A 25,713-nucleotide genomic window follows, 5' to 3' on the forward strand; every position below is an offset into this window, starting at 1 on the left:
AGATCCTGGAGAAAAGAAGTCCAAAATTGAAGGTCAAGAGGCAGTGATGGATTATTTTGAACGAACTCTGACGATTGACGAAGAAGGAAGGTATGAGGTAAAAATGCCATGGGTGGAGGGACACCCACATCTTCCTAGTAATTTAGAAATGTGTAAAAGAAGACTGGATACACTTGTTGAAAAACTGAAGAAAGATGACTGTTATGAAGAATTGTCACGTTTTCAATGAGTGGCTAAAAGAAGGCATTGTCGAGGAGGTTTCATCTGAAGAGATAGACACCATGGGACACTATTTACCTCATAGACATGTTGTAAAATTGAACAGTGAGACCACCAGGATACGCCCTGTGTTTGATGCTTCTGCAAGAGAAAAGGGGCATTACTCATTGAACCAGTGTTTAGAGAAAGGCATTAATTTGATTGAAATAATTCCTTCAATTCTGACAAGTTTTCGGTTACACAAATTGGGAGTCGTCTCAGATATAAGGAAGGCTTTTCTACAGATTAGTTTACGTAAAAGCGACCGTGATTTTTTTTAGATTTCTTTGGATAGATGAGAAAGGTGACAAAGGTTTATCGTCACAAGTGAGTTGTTTTTGGTGTAAGTTGTAGCTAGGGATGTGAAAAAGCTGAAAATTTACCGATGCCGATGTACTCACCGATAATTTTTGGAACCGATACCGATGCCGTTATTTAACCGATTCCGATACATAAGATTATTAAACAGAAATGGGATGTTATTTTCAGCATGACAAAAATAAATTTGCTATGTACATTTCTATTGCATATCATATGTATATACATATATATTCTCAAGAGATGCGAATGTACATTTGCATCTACAAAATGTTATGTGACCCTTTAAGAAGAAAATGGATTCTCAAGAGATTAAACATTAGTACACAAGCAGTTCTTTGAAATGCAAAATGAATTCCTGTTCTGCCAGATTCAACTTCAGAAACACGAGATTTGGAAGCACTTCAGGAAGTAACCTACTTCTTTCTTGTCTTATCTCAAATCTCTTCAGCAACACTGAACACTCAATCACTGAATACTGATGCAGCAGGTATGCCCAAGTATTTTCTCAGGACTTGCTTCAGGTTTGAATATTCGTTTTTGAATTTCCAATACAATAGCAGATTCTGGTTGAGCAATGTACTGTTTTATTTCCGATTTATAGTTAGGTTGATCCTCTGAATAAGAGTTTGCAATAATTTTATTACAAAAACTCTACCATAATGATGAATCATAACCTAATTTTCAATTAATCTTACAAAACTAGAATATAAAACTTATTAGAAGGTAAAAACTCTAGTATAATCTCTACCGGTTTAAATATCGGATTTTTGCCGATTCCGATACCGATGCCGATGTGTCAATTTCGGCCGATTTTCATACATCTGTAATCGGCTTCGGAACATCCCTAGTTGTAGCTTTTTTTTATTGTGCAGTAATTGAACACCATCTGAAGCAAGCTCTGAAAAAATGTAATGAAGAGAGCTGCAGTTATTCCAAGGATATATTGCACAGCTGTTGCAGAGTTTTTACGTAGATAATTGTGTTACTAGTGTGAACAATGAAAAGGAGCTCCACCAGTTTATTGAAGAAGCTAATCATTTGATGGCAGAAGCGAAATTTGAACTGCGAGGGCAGGAGTATACCTCACTAGGAAACTTGTCAGAAGATAACAGAATATCTGTATTAGGCTTGGTATGGGAAACAAGAACAGATAATTTTGAATTGAGACCAGAATGTTTTCAAGGAATGAAGTTTCAAGTTGTTTCCAAAAGAGTTATTTTGTCAACTGCCAACAGAATATTTGACCCTATTGGAATTACCTCTCCAGTGACATTGTATCCGAAGATCCTTCTTCAAGAAACATGTTTATTAAAATTGAGTTGGGATGAAGAAGTGCCCGAAGAAATGGGAAGAAAATTCAGACAGTGGGTTGAAGAATTACATTATTTGAAAGGGCTTGTATTTCCTAGGTGGATTGCTGAAGGCTCGGAAGATTGGAGTTTGCATGTGTTCTGTGATGCTAGTGAAAAGGCATATGCAGCTATAGTATTCTTGAGAACCATTGCTAAGGGACAAGTCAAGGTGCAATTAGTGCAAGCTAAATCAAGGGTAGCTTCGATAAAGAAGTTAACCATACCCCGCTTGGAATTGATGGCAGCTCTTATTGGAGTGAGATTAACAGCTTCAGTAACCAAATCATTGGACATTGGGGACATACCAATTAATTTTTGGAGAGATTCGACTACAGTTCTTTCATGGATTAGACGCAATGATCTGTGGAACACCTTTGTAGGAAATTGTGTGCATGAAATAAGAACGATGAGCAAGAGAGAATCTTGGAATTATGTACTGGGTATTATGAACTGTGCTGATCTTCCTTCGAGAGGGTGTTCACCCAAGCTGTTAATGGAATCAAGATGGTGGGAAGGCCCATTGTGGTTAAAAGAAGCTAAGAGCGAATGGCCTGAACAAAGGTATACATGTCAAGAAGAAATTATTGCTCAAGAGAAGAAAACAATGGACATTTCCACTCATTTTTTTGACAACAATTTTAAAAACTACACCCTGGAAAAATGACCCATGTAAGTTCTCGCGTTTCTCTGCTTTCAGTTTAAGGGGCAAACGAGACATCCAAAGTTGCGAGGCTAGCGTTGCGCTCAAAACACGCCCCACCATGTTGATACATCACTATTTAGAGCTCTTTTGTCATCTGCTCTTTGAGCGTTTATGGTTCAGCATACTGAGGGCAGGGGAGGCAATAGTCATGAAGAGCCAATGTTTGTGTGCAGCAGTTTTACAAATCTGTACAGATTTAAATAATGGAAGAAGGAGCGATAGTGGAAGGAAAAGCTATGCAATGTAATGATCATTCTTCTATTAAATATCCCTGCTGCTCACATGAAAAATAAACGAAAGGGTTCTGCTGCGAGTGTGTTCTCATCAAGTCATGTATAAACTATTGCTTGTAAAATTGGATACTGACCAAATTTTCAAAAATATATTTTAAACTTATATTTACCACAATTTACCATAACCTATGTAGTGCAAAATAATAATTTTCACATTCTTCACTTTATTTATAAAGCCTATTTTACTTTATTTTCCATAACACAATTTCAGTTTGTGGTTCAATTCTGTTGCGCAAATTATGATAAAATATATTTGTGCAGATAAGAGAAAATACACTGAGAATATTACATCAGTTGCACAGTACATATCAATACTTAGTTTATGTATAATTATTACAAGAAAATAATGTGTATAACCATAGGCGTATAGGGTTCAACGGGTCCAACACCAGTGCACCCCCTTTTGGTTCAGTAAAATTACCAGATTACCTGTTCTATCCGCTTGTTCATAAAAATTTCTTCGGACTTATTCATTCTCTTAAATTAGAGACATATAGGACGGGATACGGATGGGAAGGAAATTATGTAATTCCACACACCAGATGGGGGACTGCAGACCAAATGTCTGCAATTTCCTGATAGTTTCAGAATTTCTGCGATAAGGAGACGCATTGAGACTGTCAAATCAGTTATTCTTCCCCCTCGAGTCATCTTAAAGAAATTTGGTTTTTAAAAATGCAGTGACACAAGATGAACAGAAAAAGTATCAATACTAAGTAGCGTGACTTCGTGACTACATACACACAACTTTGTTGGGTCCAGCACCCCCTCCCCCCTGCTCTCCAACAAGCTTCCGGCCAGCAGTGTCCTCACTTACAAAATAAAGCAACCCTAATCATACCAACATTTGACCCCCCCCCACCTCTACGTGAACTATATATATGACCATGTGTATAACATTATATCCCATACTGAAATGGTATGGTATATTTTGAATTTTGTACTTTTGTACTGCGAAAAAAGCTGCCTCATCTCTTTACCCCGAACGCATTAATTGGCTAGTTCACAACCTCACCACTGAGGATTCTATCGTGACGAAACATGGCAGCCTTGGTCTCGTTCTCATTGAGTGTTGTAAATGTCTGTCTCGTGTTTATTTGTAAATGTCTTATTGACAGTTCGTCTCGATTTATAAACATCCATCTCGGTTTCGGAGGGCAATTCTCATTCTTGTCTCAAGTGTCGAAAAATAATAATTAACAATGTATGCAAAGGCTTATCGTACAAACTTTCACAGTGCATAGAGATTATAAATAAATAATAATAAAAAATCTTAAACATTTATTTTTGTTTGTTTGACTCCTCGCTTCGACGCTATGAGCCCTCGAAAACTGGATATTATCCTGCTTATATATGCAAACCAAACTGCAGATTTAGAATTACCATGAATGAACTGGCGTTCTAATTATTATACACAAAATTTATGATTTATCTGAGGAAGTTCCACGTTTGACTCTCAACCTGGGCATGACTGTTTCCTTGTGAGTGACATTTCATTGAACTGGAAATTCTTACATGAGGGGATGTTTGCTAGAGACTTTTGGAATGGCTAGGGGGATGCTTCCATTGTTAATATTAGTGTTGTTCACGAGATGAGACATTTCCCTTCTCATCTCATAAAAGGAGATGGGACACGCCAAAAAGTTTATCTCGTATCGTGGCAGATTGGGTGATGCTTAGATAGTGCTGGTTGGTGGTGGTGGTACTGTGTGTGTGTGTGGGGGGGGGGTTCTCCTGCGACTTTGTATACTGCTTCTAGTCATTCATATTCCCAAGCTATGAGAATTTTGTTAGGTGTTAGGTGGTTCTTCCTTGTAACGGTTTATAATTATTTCTATGTCAACAATAGGATCTTCAGACAGAAAGAAGGGTTGGCAATGGGCAACCTGGTATCATGCATTGTAGCTAGCATTTTTATGTATTTTGTGGGAAAAGCTGCTTTAGAGCAAACAGGGTGTAATTTAAAATACTATGGGAGGTACGTCGACGATATTCTAATCATCGGAAAGGAAAAAGAGCTTGATATTGTTTTTGATGAATTAGGAAAGCAGAATAAAAGGACTGGTTTTACTAGAGAAAACCTCGTTGATGGGAAAATTAATTTTCTTGACCTGAGCATCACAAAAACCGATAAAGGAATAAAAACAGGGGTATTCCATACACAGCTAGCTGGTGACTTATATATTAACAAAAAGTCCGAACACTCTCGAAGGATTAAGACAAATGTTTTTCTTAATTTTTCATCAAGGCAGAAAGGCTATGCAATGAAATAAAAGAAAAATAAAAATAAATCTCATGGATAACGGAGGTAGGTTTAAAAAATGGGTATACAAATCAAGAAACAAATAAGGTAGCCAGAAAAGCATGAAAGATAGTAACAAGGGAGAACACCAATGACGCTAATGAGAGTGCAAAGGAAGACATTGAGGTAGGGAATGTGACAAATAAGGATCTTTTTGTCGGAATCCCTTACTATAAAGGGTTATCCAAAAAAATAGAAAAAACTGTAAGAAAATATGGTATAAAATGTGGTATGAAAGCCCCCCGGAACATAGAAAAACATTTCACGCAGTATAAAAAGGGGGGAGGGAGCAGGAAAACCCGGAAGAACAAAAAGGGGTCTATAGGATTGAATGTGAATGTGGCAAAGAATACATCGGACAGACCAGAAGAAGCATGCACATAAGATGGGGCGAGCATGACAAGGATATCGGGGAGGGGTACCCAAAACTGGTCTCTCCGAGCATATTATAGAAAGTTGGCATAAGATTGTAAAAAGAGAAGTGATTAGGAAAGATGATGATAAATGATATAGGAATGTTTATGAAGCCGTATATATTTGCACGGTAAATAGGAAAAAACTCAAGAGACGACGGTAATTTAGAGGAAGGATGGATCAATTTTCTTAAAAAATGGGATAAGGCTGTGAAAACCGATGCCAAGTTAGGTTTCCATGTTACTTTGGAGGTTATCAGAGCAGTGAAAGAAGAACGAGAATTCACTTTAGACTGGTGACATAAGAGATTAATGAGGGACGGTTTATAGGAGGGGAGGTAGCTTTCAACTTCCAACTTCCAGTTGAGGTGGGAGCTGCTCACTAGTGTAGGCCTCACAACCAGCCTGGGCTCGTAACGGCCACTTGCGATCCTTTTTTAGTGATTTCAAAATAAGTGTGGATTGGTTTTACAATGTTTTTAACATGCTGAGATTTTTTAAATTGGAATATGGCAGATTTTTAACCGACTCCTCATTCAACACTTTGTTTATGCGGCACTATGCTTTGTGCCTAGAAACATCCATGAACCTGATGAAGGAGGCAGTTTGACCTCCGAAACATTGTCCTAATAAGACTCCATACTAACCTATGTAAGTAGTTAAAATTAATTATTACTATTTAACGTATTTATTTTCCTTATCATGTAGAAAGACGATATATCGCCCAACACTAGAATGAACCTTCCATAATTGAAGAGTTTCACAACAACTCACTCTATCATACAACTTATTGATGCAACTTGAGGTGGAGCACACCCCAGATCTCTACAATTGCACAACAAAAAATCATAAAAACTTTGACCACTTCATTCACTATCCCATTGGGTGTTCAAAATATATTCAATATTTAGAAATTGAGTCAACTCAAAGAGGTTGAAAAGTTAGCACATGCTCATGGAAAAGGTAGAAATTATCCCTCATGATTGATTTTTAAACCTTTTCAGTTCAATAATTGTAACAAATGCTCAGAAAGGTGACCAAATAGTTAAACTACAGAGGAAAAGAATAACTGTACCAGCTTCCTGCTCAAGGAGTAGACAACAGTAAGAGGCTGTGTACGTGAAAACCAACAACATTGGTGAACTCACTACCACCATTGCCAAAGTTCACCACACCCTAATGCCCTCTGCATACTATGTTTTCCTTCCCTTACTGGCAGTGTGAAGTTTAAAATAGAATAGATGTGCAGCATAGAAAGTTTCTTTGTAGTTGTGCTTGCAGTGCCTCTAGGTGGTTTTCAGCATGGAAGAGATTTACATTCCGATGCAAGGGAAAGGATGGTGAATGTTCAAAAGTACATTGAGAGAGCATCGTGCGAAGAATTCTTGCAATGTGGAAAGCTCTTCTGCTATAAGGCAGATGACATGAGTGTATCAGCATCAGCATCCACATGACTCAGCACAGAGTGGCAGAAAGCTGGTAGAGATAAACCTTTTACCGTAAATGGAAGTTATATGAACAAGCCATAATTTAATACCAGTGATCAGAACGCTACATTTTAAAAGTAGCTTCGCTACAACTACAGCTACTCTTCCAAAATGTAGCTTCGCTACAGCTACAGCTAAATTTACAAAAAGTAGCTCGCTACGCTACTCCTGTTCGCTACTCTCTACTTCGCTACTTTTTGCGCTACTTCTGCATAAAAAAAACTTAAAAACAATGATATGGGTATTTAAAAAAATCCCCTACTACTGGTAAATAGATTCTGTTATTCATTATAATGATTCCAGTCATTTGATAATTTTGATAGCAATGTTACTTCAGTTACTTATTTTTACTATAGTTTTTGAGAATACCATACCTATGCAAGTGGCATATCAATTCAAATTTGATATATGAATATTGCAATTAGGGTGTTACCCAAATTACATAATTATTACAATTATACACAAATAAAATTTGGTAGAATTAAGTATTTATGTTCACATCAACATATTTTTCTTGAGAATAAACATTTCATTATCATTCTTCCTCGTTCTCACAATTAGCCGAAAGTGGCAGAAAGCAACTATAGATAAGAGAATAATTAAATAAACCATTTATCCTCATTGTCATGATTGAGAGAAGTGGAAGAATAGATGAGGAGGTAAACAAAGAAGGACAAATGAATGGTGGTGGACTATATCAAAGCGTTCGAAGATTAATATGGAATAGGGATGTACCTATAAAATGCAAGAAGGTAATATGTAACACATACTATGTGCCAATAATTACGTATGGAGCAGAGACTTGGACAATAACATAGAGAGACAAAGAAAAGATGCAGGTAGTGGAGATTAATTTTTCAAGGAGTCTTGTGAGGAAGACTAGAAGGGATAGAATGAGAAATGAGGAGATTTGACAGACAGTGGGTGTAGTGAAGCTTCAGGACAGAATAGATCAGGCACAGATGAGATGGTTCGGACACATGAAGAGGATGGATGCAGAAAGACTACCAGTAAGAGCTTACAATGCACAAGGAGTGGGAATAAGGCCAAGGGGGAGACTAAGATGTCGGTGGAAAGAGCAGATAGTGGATGGTGTTACGAGACAAGATTGGAACACCTTGGAAAGAGAGGAGTTGTGAAAGACCAGGAAAAAAATGGAGAGGCTTGACTTCTATGCCGACCCAGCCAGAGGCAGGAAACAGCGAAGGATGATGATGATGATGTCATGATTAGCAAAAGTTACAGAAAAGTGACGCAAAAGTAGGAGAAATACATAAATTTGAAAACTATGTATATTAACTAAAGAAAATTGTCGTTTCTGCAGGAAAGTCAATAACTTGTACATACTTTTTGCAATATGATAAAATTATTAAAGGAAACTGTCGTGTAAACCTGAGTGTTCTAAACGTATTGTAATTTTAAAATTTGTGAACAAATACTATCTCGAAAATAACTGTAATTCCAGAAACTCTATCATTCTTGTAACAATAATTTCTTGCTGGTGAGATCTTATACAGTATGTAACATTGTTATTCGTACACAAAGAATTTCCGAGGAAAAAATGGCATATCTACTAGAAAATATAATCATTTTCATATGCACATGGAAATTAATGTTAATCAAGGTTTCACCAACAAATGTCAATAAAAATGTATGTTCAAAGTGTATAAACAGAACATATAATTTGTGTGAAAAGAGAAAAACACGCTGTTTCATGCAACATTGTTATTCGTACAGGCAAGAGTTTCAATCTTCCTCGCATACAGCGCCACCGCTATTCGGGTGATTTCGTGCATTTTGCAACTTCGTAACAAGTTTGAACATGCAGGCACGCTCCCCGTCAAGCGGGATGCTGGCATAGATATTGTTGTAGGCCTATCGTCTATCTATCAGCGTGTTCGAAATGGGCAAGGTGAAGGAACTTAGTTCCGATCTGAAGGATGTTATTATAATTTTGGCCCTTGGAGGTTATTATTATTATTAAGAAAAATTGGACAAACAGTCAATAAATCACACTCCACAGTTCAATACCTACGTAGTAAACAAATTTACAGAGAAAGGTTCAACACAGAATGTGCCGAGAAAACCAAAAGAGAGACGGTTGAATAAACGTGATGAACGCTTTATTTTAAAAAGAGTGTGAGAAAACCCCCGACTAAGTGTTCCTCAGTTACGACCGTTAGTAGAAAATGTTGCTGGCAACATGATGTCCGATCAAACTGTCCAACATGCCTTGTGGAAGCATGGATATCATGGCAAAATACCACGAAAGAGACCGTATGTAAATAAGGTGAATCGCAGGAATAGACTTTCATTCGCGAAAGAGCACATCCACAAGGACCAGGAATTTTGGGATAATGTCATATGGTCAAATGAGTCCAAGATTAATATATACGGGTCAGATGGGATAAATAGGGTCTGGAGAAAATCAAATAGAGACAATGATCACATTAACACAGTTCCAACAGTTAAACACGGTGGTGGGTCATTAATGATTTGGACCTGTAGGTCATCCAAAGGTGTTGGTACCATCCAGTTTATTGATGGTATCATGGATGCATATGTCTATTTGGTCATACTGAAGAACAATGTAAAGCAGAGTGGCCAAAAAATTGACATGCCGCCCATCTACAGATTCCAACAAGACAATGACAGTAAGCATAAGGTGCGAGTTAACATGAATTCGCTAATATGGAATGTGCCCAAACTACTACAAACACCAGCTCAAAGTCCAGACTTAAATCCCATTGAGCATTTATCAGGGTGGCTACAAACAAGCAGAAATGAAATTCCCTGACTTTTACAGGTTTTCCAGGACAAAATTTACATTTTTCCCTGACAATTACAAACTAAACAAAATCGATGTTTTTGCAAATGGAAATAATAAACTCATACAGATCCACGTATGGATTTGTTTAATACCAATATTATCTTCTATGAAATTGACTTAATTTCTCTATTCTCTATGATTGGAATTCAAACTGCAAAATAGTGAATTTGGAAAATTATTACAATTCACAAGCTACGGAAGGATTACGGAATTTTGTCATACGCAGTAAGTTTAAAATATAATACTCGATTATTTTTAAATTACGACTAAATGAGATAAGAGTGAAGAGAGATTGATTAAGAAATACAATTTGTAATTTATCAGTCTCCTTATTCGCGGTATTATATGTTGATATTTCCACTGAGGTTTGGAACCCTCTGCTTGCAATAACCATGAGTGCAGAGCACTCATTTTTCGATGCATAAAGCTACTTCTCTCTTCTCTGTAAAGCAAACAACTTAACTCTTGCATATAAGTGAAACAATTGAATCGAACAAAATAAAGTGTCACATTTCCTTACATTATCAATGGGATTTCTGCTTCAGTACAGTATATCCAAGTGAAGTACTGTGAAACTGACAACATGCAGTTATACCACTAACGCTGTCGAAAAGGGTATGTAGGTATTAGAAATTTAACGCAAGGAATTTATAGAATTGCATTGTATAGGTACCTAATTTAGCTAACCACACATTAAAACAGGAAAACGCTAATAATAAAATCTTCTGAAAGTTCATATACGAGGGGCATCCTGAAAAAGCTCCAAATGGTGCCTATACGCAGCACTAGTGGTCGGAGAGCGACACACAGACATGCAGGCAGGAAGAAGTGGCATGTAGCTGTAATCTGGTACAGTTGCAATGCAGCCGTTTTAGGATAGTTCTAGATTAAAGTTTGCAGCTCTCACACAGTCTCCCACCGACTGCGATGTAGCCTACATTGCACGCTCAAAATTTGGCACAGAGCCACCAGCAATCGTGTGAGGTGTGCAGACCGGACGCCGTGAGTGATAGTATGGTCAGACTTTGGTGCATACAATTCACGGAAGGCTAATCGAATGTGCACAACTCCATACAGCTGAGTACACACGGGCCCTTTGCATCACTTCAGGTGAGAGATCTTGGACCACTCCCTGTACAGGCCTGGCCTTGAATGTACCGACTTTCATCTTTTTGCTTAACTGAAGAGGTTTCTGGCAGGGCAAGGATTTGACAGCTACACTGCGGTAGAGGTAGTTCCAGTCTTTGCTGTCAGACACATATACCATGGACATACACAATTTAGTGCCATGGTACTACAAATGCCAGAACAACGGTGGTGATTATGCCGAAAATTAGGTTAGGAATCACTGTTACTAATGCAATAAATTACAACTGATATTCTTGTTTTATTTATACCTAATCCGCAGACTCTTTGATATATATATATATATTTTTTCAAATTGGTGTATTCTCTTATTTTTTTATTTCTTACTATACGGTGTTATTTTTCCCAAAATTCACATTTTCATTTTAGCCCATTTTCTGGCAAATATCTGAAATTATACCTTCATGGTGTTTTAAAACTACTGTTTCAAATTGTAAGTCATATGGCTTACGCCTCTTCGTGAGAGTTTGATATCTTGAAAGTTATTTTGGGAAAGTTATTTTCCATACCCCCCTTTTTAATTTTAAGGTAAGAATTTTAGATAATGGAATTTTCCCCGTATATACTAAAGGGTGCATAACGACCATAATTGGCGACGCACCCAAAAAATTAAAATCAATCAATCTCACGTGACAGATACCGATATATTATGGCACCAAAAATTGGCATTATGTTTTTTTTTACTTGTTAGTGTTACGTTCCCCAAAATTCACGTTTTTGTTTTAGAACATTTATCTGCCAAATATACCGACACTTAATACTCCATTGTGCTTTTAAACTATTATTTTAAATTGTAGGTCACATGGTCTACGTCTTTTCGTGACAGTTTGATATGTTGGAACAAATTTTTGAGGAAGTAAAAGTAAAGTGTTCCTAAATTTGCTTACAAATCCATATTCACTAAAAAGGTCCAACATTAATTCCGGAGAAGCAAATCAGACATGGCGGTTATCTCACCTCCAGTTGATGACGATTAGTCACGTGACCGGAGCAAGCCATGAGGCTTTCAGATTGAGAAGGTAATGGTTCGATACCCGGTGGAGGCACAAGTGGTTCGGATCCCACTTTAAACTGTAGGTCCAGTCCCGATTAGCCTTACTGTGCATAAAGTGGACTTAAAACAGCAACTCAAACCAAACCAAGAAAAAATGATAATTCAATGCATTTTCCACGTAATATTTAGAGGCTAAACTAAACCTTTACTCCCCTGATGATACCCAGAGGCGTGGCGTGCATGTAGCCACTGTTACCGCAGGTAACACTAAAATATAAAGAATTGAAGAACCTGTCTTAAAATATTATTACGTACATAAACTGGTAATATTGTCGTAAAGTAAACATTGCAGACTGACATTTTTTCTGACACCGGCAAAGCGAAGAGGAGGACTGATCCGGTACGCTCCACAGGCAACATGAGGGTAGGGCCCTGAGCCCACCACAGGAAGACTTGGCGTAGCGGTAAAGACTGTTATGGCGGGAGGAGGAGGCGGGCTGTTTAGCCGGCGCAGTTGCCGGTGATCCTTACAGGAAACATACCAGTGTTGCCATATTCAATTGACAGAAAAGAGCTAAGTCGCCTAATCGGGTCTATCTTACTCTGAAGGTGTCCAGTCACACTGGGGAACGATGGCGCAGTGTTAGTAGCGTCGCCGCCTTATAATCAAGGGATACCGGGTTCGATACCCGGTGGAGGCACAAGTGGTTCGGATCCAACTTTAAACTGTCCCGATTAGCATTACTGTTCATGAAGTGGACTTAAATCGCCGAATCAAAATTTAAAAAAATCAAATCACACTGGGGCAAAAGCAAACTACCAAGTGATATTTTGTATTTACACTAAATATCAGCGATTATGAAAGTCCTCTTTGTCCTTCTTCGACATCATGGGCGTGAAGGAGAGGAGAGGGATGGGTATGGTCAAGGGGTCCGCTGTCCTTCTAAAAATGTCAACCTAAAATTCTATATTTCACACATATAATATTATTTCGGTTACAGGAATTTGTGATTGTTGATAATACAGATTGACATTGACATACGTTGTCGCAGGAATGCAATAATTTCGGATTGAAGCAATGTTTTTGAGGTGGTAGAACTGTTTTTGGGTGAAAACAATACTTACAAGCATAATTTCCAGATTGTTATCTTAGCACGCTCTGAAGTGTCAGGTGTCGCAGGTTCGAATCCTCAGCAAGAAATGGTTATTTCAATGTTTGTTGTTATTATTTTACTTGCATAATTATAAAAATTAATAATTACATACACAAAGAAATAATAATTTTATTTCAATAATTCACCACGCATCGTCATCGTCACGATTATCCTATAAAACGAAAGCCTTAAAGGTAGCAAAGGACGTAAAATATACGAAATAGTAGTGGTGTCAGAAATGAGATTTCAGTGGATTTAGCGAAACATGGGAGTGGGAGTAGTTAGGAAACAGATGAACACTACATCTACTCTACATACGTCTTATTTGAAACGAAAATGTTTCGCGATTTGGGCAAATCTGGTTTCAAAAGAACTAAGATGGCAACATTAGTAGAACTGGAGTTCTTGCAGGTTCCGAAGGAAATATTGGGGAAGGGCCGATGCTGAGAGGGGAGGGGGCAAGGAGGCTGCTTCGCGTGTTACAAAAGTAAACAACGGTTTGTGGGAGGGACTGTGCAGTGGGAGTTTTGTGACTGGTGTCTTTCGTCTTTATGTTGTTTTCGGGCATTGTCAATTAATTTATGAAGCTTGCCCCGAGTTCCGAGGTGGCGGGTTCATCCTATCTGGACAGTGTGTGTAATCGTGCGATAGAAGATATTTTGAAGCAATCTTTCGGTTCGTTATTTTGCAGAAAACATCGAAATTGTGGCGAAAGGGAGGCCAAAGCCTATTTTGAATGATTTAAAAACCAAGTCGTCTGCTGGATATGACCGACATTTCAATGTTTCGTGGTATAACGACTATCCGTGGTTATGTGGATGTGTGCAGTTTTCTAAACTCTTTTGTTGGCCATGTACTCTATTTTCGGGTGAAAAAAAAAAACGTGTCGAATTCAGATGTGGATAACATGGACCATGACCATGACGCACCCAAAAATTCAAATTCAAATGAAAAACGTCTCTTTATGACAGCATCATAGAAGTTTTTTGATTTTATTTGATTGATTTTGCTTCGCTTGTGCCACTTTTGGCTAATTTGCGAAGATGGGGATGAGTGATGATATGATTAAATTGATGAATAGACATCACAAACGCCCATGCCCAAGCTAGGTTTCGAACCCGGGATCCCAGCATCATATAACTATTTTCAAAGTCGGATTGATCTGCTCTATAAGTAGCCTTCGATGTTTCTGTAAGTATCAAATTACATATTATTGTGTCAACAACCAATGTTTGCGATTTCACTTTAGTCCTTATGTCAACATTTTTTTTTCTGATTAATAACTTTACCAAAATCTAGTATTGAATTGCATACGTACCAGATTAATACTATATGAACTACTTGGAAGACATTGGGGGGGGGGAGGGCATGAGGTGGGGAGGCGCCCAAGTCTCCCTTAAATGTCCTACTGACAACCGGTAACACTTTTAAAAATCCACGCCACGCCACTGATGATACCATATGGTATCATCAGAGTAAGGTCGTACTGCCCCGATGATATCATATGGTATCATCGTGCTGATTACGAAATGAATGTGCCTTTTGGACCTTCGTACTCTTATGTTTGGGTGGAAACTCTGACACAGGTCTGGAGCAAGCCTGGGAAATTCGTATTCATGACCAACCTCGCCCCCCTCTCCGAAACATATCAATGCCACATTTCCGAACAGAGTTTCACATTTTGGCTCCTTATTCAACTTGTATGGCACCAAAAGAACATAAAATATGTTTCATTCTCTGGAGAAATGTCCATTCTTTGAAAAGAATACTAAAGTTTGCGCCTAATCCCCAAAATAGTGGGAGAAGAGGGGGCAAACTACAGATTGTATTTTCTTTCATTGAAATTCGGTGGTCGCACCCCCCAAACCCTTCCTCGGTTCGGCGTTCTGAATTGTACACGGTTGCATGCTCTGATGTTTTAGCTGCAAAACAAAACTTATCCGAAGTAGATTGCTCTCATAGTTTCCGAGTTATAACAATTTTCCTCCAAAAATGCAAATTACCTATTTTTCGTAAAAAAAAAAATCATCACATTTTGGCTTATTATTCAACTTGTATGGCACCAAAAGAACATAAAATATGTTTCATTCTCTGGAGAAATGTCCATTCTTTGAAAAGAATACTAAAGTTTGCGCCTAATCCCCAAAATAGTGGGAGAAGAGGGGGCAAACTACAGATTGTATTTTTCTTCATTGAAATTCGGGGGACGTGCCCCCAAGCCGCCTTCCTCGGTCCGGCGTTCTGAATTGTGCACAGTTGCATGCTCTGATGTTTAAGCTGAAAAACAAAACTTATCCGATGTAGATTGCTCCCATAGTGCCCGAGGTATAACAATTTTCCTCCAAAAATGATACCATATGATTACCTATTTTTCGTAAAAAAAAATAAAAAAAAATAAATCACATTTTGCTTATTATTAAACTTGTATGGCACCCAAGAACATGAAATATGTTTCATTCTCTTGAGAAATGTCCATTCTTTAAAAAGAATACTAAAGTTCTCGCCTTCTCTCCAAAATAGCGGGAGAAGAGGGGGCAAACACCAGATTTTTATGTTTTTCCATTGAGATTCGGGGGACGTGCCCCCCCCCCCCCCAAGTCTCCCTTCCTCGGTCCGGTGTTCTGAATTGTACACGGTTGCATGCGCTGATGTTTTAGCTGAAAAACAAAAGTTATCCGAAGTAGATTGCTCCCATAGTGGCCAAGTTATAACAATTTTCCTCCAAAGAGAGTTCGAATTTAAAATTCCCGCCGAGAAGCCCGGGCGAGAGAAATTTCTCTCTCTCTCTCTCTCTTACTGCCATCACTGGTTTCTGGCGCCGTGGTTGTCTTACGCATAAAAGGGGCCTAAAAGTTTAGGCCGAAACTTGCGAACGAGATTTCCTGTTCCCGTGCAGAGTTCCATAACGATATCTTTAAATAAAAAAATCAAAAAAAAAATCAATGAAGACGAAATTCCCTGACATTTCCCTGACTTTTTTTGACACCTCAAATTCCCTGACTTTTCCCGGTTTTCCAGGTTTTCCAGGTCTGTCGCCACCCTGATTTATGGACAATTTTGAAGAGGAGAGTCCATAAAGCAGGCGTCAGGTCTAAACAAGAGTTTAAAACTGTTGTGCAAACCGAGTGGAATAAAATAAGCTATGAAACATGTCGGAAACTGGTTAATTCTATGAAGAACAGGTGTCAAGCAGTAATTAAAGCCAAAGGATACGCGTCAAAGTATTAGAGCTGTCAGTCAATTTGCTCTGAATATACTTTTTTCTTTTATATTATCAAGTGTACGAATAGAAAAGTTGTACAAAAAATGGCATGTTTCTCTTTCAGTTTCATTTAATTTATTATAGTCATTGGTTATACAGAATTTGTGTAAGATTTTATGTTCCTAATGATATTAGTTATTGAATTGTAAAGAAACAATTTCAAAAGAGTGTATTTCCTTTCGGATATTAAAGCATTTTCTTTGAAAATCCATGTGTACGAATAAGAGTGTTACATACTGTATACTGACGATGATCAATGCTGTTAACGTACTGAGCCATTTATTGCTGGCACTATTCCCTTGTCAGTGCAGTGGAAATTCCATCGCTCGTTTTTGCACTGCAAGTTGTGTCTTACACAGCAATTAATGACATTTTGGTGTCTCTTACACCATGAATATCCACAGGATTTGTTCCGGGGGTGATGCAAACGAGGCACTTTTTTCCAGTGGTGCAGCAAACGAGGCATGTTTCTCCCCAAAATAGCGATGCAGCTAAAAAAACGTAGCTGTTAGCAGGAATATATTCATATATGTCACTTAGTTATCTGGATATCTGAATTCTTCAGATACTAATTAAATAAATTACACAGATATCTATAATCTACAATCTAGATAATCTGTATCTCCATGTAATAGACTGTCTTTATGAACCTCCTGCAACATTAAGGGTTATTGTCGATTTTTTCTGACACTGTTGCCACATTCAAAATTCACCTCAAAATGCCAAGAAAAAATGTAGCTGTAGCGAAATTTTCGCTACAACTACAGGAATTTTGTAGCTTCGCTACCGGTACAACTACAATTTTCAAAATGTAGCGTCGCTACAGTTACAGCTACAAATTTTGTAGCTAGCTACAATAGCGACGCTACAAGTAGCTCGCTACTTCTGACCACTGTTTAATACATACTTTTATCAATGAATCCTTATTGAAGAGACATGGATCATGTTGGATGAGTCTTGTGGTCTTGCAGAAATCAAGAAAATACAACAATGTTAAAAATTTCTTCACAATGTGCTTCCTCAATTCCACATCATAACTTCTTTTATGCTGATGTTTCACTTTACGGTCATGGTACTTTTCTTCTAGATATGGATCAGACAAGAATCTGAAAAGAGAACATTTCAATAATAATGTTTCACTTGTGCCATGAACACCAGCTTGCCTCATAGAGCTTCTTGCAGATATCTTATGCTAAAATATGTAAAGGCATTAAAATCATTTGAGTCAAAATATAAATAAAATCTTTCATTGATCATGGCCACAACGTGTTCTTATATATTTGCAAAAATATTAAACATTAAACTTTCACCGAGAAAATTTGATCAGAAAGTGTTCATTTCTTGAAGAATGTGAAGGAACCAATGAGCAAATGTGTGTGAGGAAGTAACTATTTCCGGGCCTCCCCGATGGCGCAGTGGTAGTGTCGTTGCCTTGTAATCAAGGGGTCCCAGGTTCGATACCAGGTGGTTCGGATCTCACTTTAAACTGTAGGTCCAGTCCCAATTAGCCTTACTGTGCACAAAGTGAACTTAAAACACCAAATCAAACCAAGTAACTGCTTCTACAATATTGCTTAGAAGTAGCTGTATATATACAATTGTACTTTTACGAAGCAACAAACAAATGTTCTTTTGTTCCCGAAAATAACAGACTGGTGCCTGAATTATTTTTAGTTTTGTCTACCTCTGATGCTAGTGATGTTTTGGCTGTTTGACTTGATGTACATCCACCTGATTACTGTCCTGTCCATAGAATTGACATTAAACCAAAGTATGCTAACCAGATGTCATAGGTTTTATCAAAGTATTTGAAATATTTATTTTAAAATTTCTGAAGTACACACATCAACTTCCTTACAAGTTAAACTTTAAATCATAACACCAGTGAAATGAGAGGTTTCCACTGTGCTCATTGGGAAAAGAATAGTTGTAAAGAGGAAAAACAGGGGTAAGTTCTATCTGATAGTGAAATTAATTAGGTGAAGCTACAAAAAAGTTTAAATTATTGATGTGAAGTGCAGCATTCTGGACTATTGGCCAACATCACAGTTCCCATTGGAGAATACTTCTAGTTGTACCATGAGTATCTTATTCCACCCCTTTTGACAAACTTTCCATAGGCAGGATACTGTATGTACTTTACGTGAAGAAAGGCAATGTTTCAGAAAATAGGAATTGTAGCTTTCCTGGCAATGTGATTTGAACAAGTGTTCTCGGGTTACCAGCCAGGTTAAATCAGCGTTAGATAAAAAGTTGGAAGCTAGCGATGATTTAACCTGGCTGGTAACCTACACTTGTTCGAATGTTTCAGAAGTCCAAATGCACGCTAGTCCATTGGACTGACCAAGATAGCATTGAAGGGAATTGCATGAATTCCAGCCTCAGCTTCCATCCATCTGCAGAATGCCAATAAGGAGTAGAAAAATACAGGGCATTCAGTCACCGTCGTGCCTGAAAATTTTCACCAATTTTTTAAATTTTTTTTTTGAGTTTGCTTATGGAAATTTCCATTACTTCTTAATTCAATCTTGTATAAATTAAAAAATTAAATGTTTTAAGATCACATTTCATAGCTTAACTTACAAGGAGAGTTGGGAAATTGAGTTTGGGAAGGGTATTGATATGCAAAGGTATTAGGCTGAATTAGCCAGCCATTTCCATGAAAAAGTGCTTCAGTTTTCAAGCTTTCAACATGAGGCGAACATATTGCCAAGCAGCCCGGTGGTAGTGTGCCAGTTTTCCATAACAAAAGTTCTGGGTTTGGTTCCCTGTTTGATTTCCATTACATTTTCTTATTAACTCTAGAAACTATTCATGGCATTTTTATTGAATAAATTATTAAAAAAAAATAATAATATTTATTTTTTGAGGGTGGTGGATATTCCTTTTTTTCTTGAAATTTTCTCATCATTTGTACAGTAATTATTATCCATGCCTTATGCTAATTATTTCTCGACAATTCACACAGCTAATAGAAATGAATTTTCACAAAAAATATTTGTTAGAGTTAATAAAAAAGAAAAAAAAGCAGAGGCACTCAAATGGGAATCGAACTCGGAACCTTTGGCATGTAAAACTGATACGCTACCACCTGGCCACATCTGGCTCCTGAGAATAAAGGACTGATGCCTGAATTATTTTTAGTTTTGTCTACCCCTGATGCTAGTGACGTTTTGGCTATGTGACTGGATGCAGTTCCACCTGATTAGTGTTCTGTCCATACAACATATCTTGTACATATCATCATCATCCACGGTGCTACATAGCAAGGTGGGCCTTGGCCTCCTTCAGTCTTCCTCTCCATCCTTTTTTGCCTCTTCCTTCCAAGTATTTATTCTGATAATTTATTTTGTTGCTTCCACTATGCTGTTTTCCCATCTGTATTAGTCTTTTCAAACAGACTGGTTTTTAAATATCTCTCCCTGTATAACTTTCATTGGGATTCTTACTGTGTCCATTTGGATTATGTGCCCTGCCCATATAATCATAATTTTTATATCTAATGCCACATCTATATCACAAATATCACAGCTTTTACATTAACATTTGTTATCTTCTCTGAAAGTATAAGCAGCAAGTGTGCAATTATTGCATGAGAATGGGGCACATATCAGGCAATATGCAGGTACTGTTTTGAACCCTCATGTTCCCAGCATTGCCTCTGTGTGGCCCAACAAAGCTCAAATTTTGTGTAAAAAAAATGATATTTTAATATATTGTTTTCTTCTTCTTCTACTTGAAAAATGATTTTCTTTTCAACCATAGGCTTATAGCCTAGTCTGTACTGAAGAAAACGAGATATAATATTTTAACTCTAGCATTCATAGTTTCCAAGATATAAAAACAAAATGGGAATTTTAAATTTCCTGCCAAAAACAAGCATGGGCTTGAATTACAATATAATATTTTTCCCCAAGTGAATCAGCAGCAAGGGCACAATTCTTGTCACAGGAATGGAAAATATGCACTATGCAGGTACTGTTTTGAACTTTCACATTCTGGTATTGCCTATGTGGGGGCCAACAAAATTCAAAGTTTGCATGTAAAAAAAATACGTGTCTTGTTCTTCTTCAATTTGGTAAATGAAAATTGGGTTTTTCGACAATAGGCTTGTAGCCTATACTGTAATAACTCTATGATATATATATTGTGTGTATAAAAAAAAAAGCTAAATTTGTAACTCAAGCATTCATAGTTAATGAGACATAAATTTTTATGAAAAACTTTGCACAAATTTAAACTTCCCACTGAAAATGCACTAGGCGTTCAGTCCTTGGCATTTGAGGGTTAAACATGAAATTTTAAAGAGATCCAACATTTATTTTTAATTGTCAGTGAGGATCTATATACACAAATATTATTAATAGTACAGTCAAATTAGTCATATATGCTGGAATATGTACTAAGCTTGTGTTGTATCTGTCATAAAAAGTCCCAAAGAATCCCATTGCAGGATTTGGAGAATTGACATCATCAATATAGCTACCACCAGAATTTGTAGTGTAATTTATAAATGTATAAAACTTTTCACCAAATTAAAGGAAATTAATTGAACAATTTATAGAATAAAGTATACCCTTTGAGATGACGAGTCCTTCATGCTTACCATTCATATATTTGTTTATGTTCTGTATGATAAAACATCACACCTCAACAGCATAAATGACTAGATGTTTTATGCTCACCAACACAAATCGAAACATTTCAAACATACCACCCACTGGATATGCCCTATGTCAATATATGAGGAAAGTTCCTCTACAAGCACTGAAGTGAAAGCATTGTTCAGATGTAAATACTTCACCTCCCCCTCCCAACTAGGCACCTGGGGTTGTGCACAATCAGACAGTGGTCAACCATTCCATATATCTGTGAAAACAGTGAAGAACTGATAGCATGTGTTTCCAAAAAATGATGCTGTTTATACAAATGTGTAAGAAATGAACTGCAGAGTACCTTGCTACAATCATGTGAGGCCGCTACTGCAGAAATGAAATTTAAGAAAAGATTTGATTACATTAATGAGATTGGAAGTGTACCTTATAGAATATCTTATATAACACTGGGGTATGCACAACCTATATTTAAGAAAACATTAGTTATAATTCCATGTTTTGTTGCTGTGTGTGTGTGCGCTTGTTATCCTGCACTGAATGTAAAACAAACAGCTCCCCGCCCCCATTTTAAAAACAAATTTACATTAAATATAGTATTTATAAGATAAGCATCATTGATTTGATTGTTTTTATTACTGAACGTCAAATAAAACATTTTCCACAATCACCTCTTCGTCTCATCTCTCACAATATCTTTCTGTCCCTCTCTTTTCCCCCTTTCCCACCCCCACACACATGTATCAAAATAAATATTTTCTTAGGTTTGTGTGTGTATAAATATAACATTAAATACCCCCCAAAATACTATTTATTTTCTACTTTCCGTCACCCCTCTCCCACTCCCACAACCCCTCATTATTATTGGCGTTCGCCAGACCAAGTGGTAATGTATCGACGTCTTGTAATCAGTGTGTCCTTTTCCGAGTTCCAGTCAGGTCGCATAATGTTTCAGATTCCAATTTAAATGTATCCCGAGTCGTGATTAGCCTATGTGTGCAAAAAACGAACTCTTGACATCAATAATACAAGTTGTCCCAGTCAACACACTAACGTTGCCACAACGTTGTATGAATGTTGTATTTATGATGAATGTTGTATGTAGGGGAACAACGTTGTGATAACGTTGCCACAACGTTGTATTTATGATGAATGTTGTATGTAGGGGAACAACGTTGTGATAACGTTGCATCAACGTTGCAAAAAAACATTCCACTGAATACGCTTTAGTTTGGATGATCACCACCATGAGCGCCACAAGCGTCAGATCGGAGTGTTTTGTTTAATCTGAATTTATGTTTGCACTGACCACCAAACCTTATATTTCCTACAGCATACACTAGATGGCAGTGTGACTCAAATGCCAAATAAACATAACTTTTAGTAGCACAAATAAGGAATCTTTTGATTGTAATTAGTGAAAAAATGTGTTTTATTATCCTTTGAAAGATGTGTGAATATTGAAGTTGTAAGGAAGATCAGAAAATGAAATGTGTTGAATACAAGTGAAACTCCCATGATAAATATTTTTATTCCAGACTATATAATCAGGAGCTAAGTACTGCAAAAAGAAACTGATTACCAGGTGAAGTTAGAGATTGGTTAATTCATCACAATCTCCAGACTAACAATTGCCTATTTTGGTGGAGCAGGAAAAGTTTTCATAATATGTAAAGAGAAGCTGTGACGTTACAAACATGAGGTTTTCCTGTTACGCATATATATTATATACAAAAATGGCTTACCATGTGAAATAACCATATTTTAAATATGCATTGTTATATTCGTAAATTACACAGGCAGCAAGGTAATGTTGCAAAAAAGTTGTGGCAACGTTAACCCCTGACATACCTAACATTGCTACATAATGTTCAGTATATGTTGTGACAACGTTGTCAACCAACGTTGCAGCAACGTTGAAAAAAATGACCCTTAAACGTTGACACAACGTTTTCACAACGTTGTATCAACATACATTCAACGTTGTAACAACGTTAGGTATGTTAGGGGCTAACGTTGCCACAACGTTGTGGCAACATTACTTTGTTGACTGGGGTGTATTTTCTTTCAGCTCTGGTTCCCTCTTTTCGCGAGAAATAACGAATTAACCTAATCATTAACTCAACAAATAAAAATGCATCTCTAAATTAATTAATGAAAACTGTTATTACACCCAAACCACTATTTTATCGTAAATGTAAATGAAATGTCATCTTGTTATCCTGCGCTGAATGTAAAACAAACAGCTCCCCGCCCCCATTTTAAAAACAAATTTACATTAAATATAGTACTTATAAGATAAGCATCATTGATTTGATTGTTTTTATTACTGAACGTCAAATAAAACATTTTCCACAATCACCTCTTCGTCCCATCTCTCACAATATCTTTCTGTCCCTCTCTTTTCCCCCTTTCCCACCCCCACACACATGTATCAAAATAAATATTTTCTTAGGTTTGTGTGTGTATAAATATAACATTAAATACCCCCCAAAATACTATTTATTTTCTACTTTCCGTCACCCCTCTCCCACTCCCACAACCCCTCATTATTATTGGCGTTCGCCAGACCAAGTGGTAATGTATCGACGTCTTGTAATCAGTGTGTCCTTTTCCGAGTTCCAGTCAGGTCGCATAATGTTTCAGATTCCAATTTAAATGTATCCCGAGTCGTGATTAGCCTATGTGTGCAAAAAACGAACTCTAGACATCAATAATACAAGTTGTGTATTTTCTTTCAGCTCTGGTTCCCTCTTTTCGCGAGAAATAACGAATTAACCTAATCATTAACTCAACAAATAAAAATGCATCTCTAAATTAATTAATGAAAACTGTTATTACACCCAAACCACTATTTTATCGTAAATGTAAATGAAATGTCATCTCACGTAGTGAAAACAATGTGAAAATTGTTCTAATGAGTGATATATGATTGTCAAACACATACATGAATACATTATATTAAGCTCGTGAACTATAATTGGGACAATTTAATACTAATTTGAAACGATTAAATATAAACTTTAGGCTAAAAGATTAAAAATCAGCAACTTACGTGTGTGAGTATGAGATTTTTCGTACTACGTTTCGGAGGTTACACTACCTCCTTCTTCAGGTTGAAACAATGTTATTCAGACACCTGACATGGTGCCTCGTCGTGAAAGTGAAGGTTAAGGATTTAGGTTAAAAAGTTGCATGAAGGACACTTTCTAAAAAAGAATATAAATTACACATCTAAAACCGCGCAATACTATAAAAAACAAAAGAACGTTCAAGGCTGAAGTCGGCGAACTGCCGACCAGTGCTCGGGGTAGGCGAATGCACGGTGTCAGCCCGTACCTGGGGAAAGAAAACTTCCCCTCCTCAATCCTTCCAAACTGGGGCTCGGGAGTCACCAATCCAAGGAGAAGTCGACTTCCACCTCGGCGGCTTTCCTAACCTCAGGAGTAACACGGAAGCCTATCTCGTCCCTATTCACTGCGGCTTTATCCCATTTTTTAAAGAAATTAACCCAGCCGTCTTCTAAATTCCCATCGTCCCTATTAAGTTTGTTCCAATTTTTCGCGCATATATAGGCAGCTTCATATACGTTTCTGTCCAATTTATTGTTGACCTCCCTAATAACCTCCCTTTTAGCAATCTTATGTCGGTTGACCAATATGTGTTCAGATAATCCTGTTTTGGGTATGCCCTCCTTTACGTCCTTATCATGCTCTCCCCACCTAACTTGCATACTTCTCCCGGTCTGTCCCACATATTCCTTTCCGCATTCACACACTATCCTGTACACTCCCTTCCGCTCTTCAGGGTTATTGCGCCTATCCCCCCTCCCTTTCTTATAGGACGTAAAGTGCTTTTCAATACTCCGGGGCGCTCTTACCCCACATTTTATTCCGTAACCCCTCACGGACTTTTCAATTTTCTCTGAGACCCCCTTAAAATACGGGATCCCGACAAAATATGTGTTCTTTTCACCGTTTCCTATCTCAGTTTTTTCCTCCTCTTTGTCATTTTGCGATGTTTCTTGTCTAACAATCCTTTTGGCTTTCCTAGCTACTTTTTCCAGGTCGCGGATAGTATACCCATTCTTTACCCCCACCTTCCTTATCCATTCCCCTTCTTTCTCTTTCTCTTTTTCGTCATTGCACAGTCTTTCGGCGCGAATGAAAAAGTTAAGAAAAACATTTAATTTAGTCCTATTCGAATGTTGGGATCTCTTATGGAGGTACAGCTCTCCAGCTAACGGTTTATGGAAGACCCCGGTTACGATCCGTTGTCCGGTTTTAGTAAGGCACAAGTCAAGAAAGTGGATCTTTCCGTTGGCCATATCTTCCCTAGTAAACCCAATTCTGGGGTCCTGCTTCCCCAATTGGTCGAAAATGCTGTCAAGTTTGATTTCATTCCCTATGATGAGGATGTCATCTACGTATCTCCCATAATATTTTACCTCCCCCCTCCCCCCTACATGCTCCATAGCGGCTTTTTCGACGTAGTGCATGAAGATGTTGGCCACAAGGCCAGAGATGGGATTGCCCAATGGCCAACCCTTCTTTTTGTCGAAAGATTTTATCGTTAACGTAGAAGT

At 37.5% G+C, this 25,713-nt stretch overlaps 1 protein-coding gene across 2 annotated transcripts in view; it reads right to left on the reverse strand.

The window, feature by feature from the left end:
* Positions 1-25,713, reverse strand: part of LOC145984088 (uncharacterized) — a 501,971-nt gene that overhangs the window by 374,343 nt on the left and 101,915 nt on the right. For both annotated transcript variants that reach the window (XM_083117495.1, XM_083117494.1), the window contains exon 11: positions 17,423-17,621. In XM_083117495.1, coding sequence (XP_082973621.1) covers positions 17,423-17,621 — 199 coding nt within the window. The remainder of the gene's footprint in view (positions 1-17,422; positions 17,622-25,713) is intronic.

This window comes from Lepisma saccharinum, chromosome 2 (assembly GCF_977018435.1).
Source record: "Lepisma saccharinum chromosome 2, izLepSacc3.1, whole genome shotgun sequence".
NCBI classification, from domain to species: Eukaryota; Metazoa; Arthropoda; class Insecta; order Zygentoma; family Lepismatidae; genus Lepisma; species Lepisma saccharinum.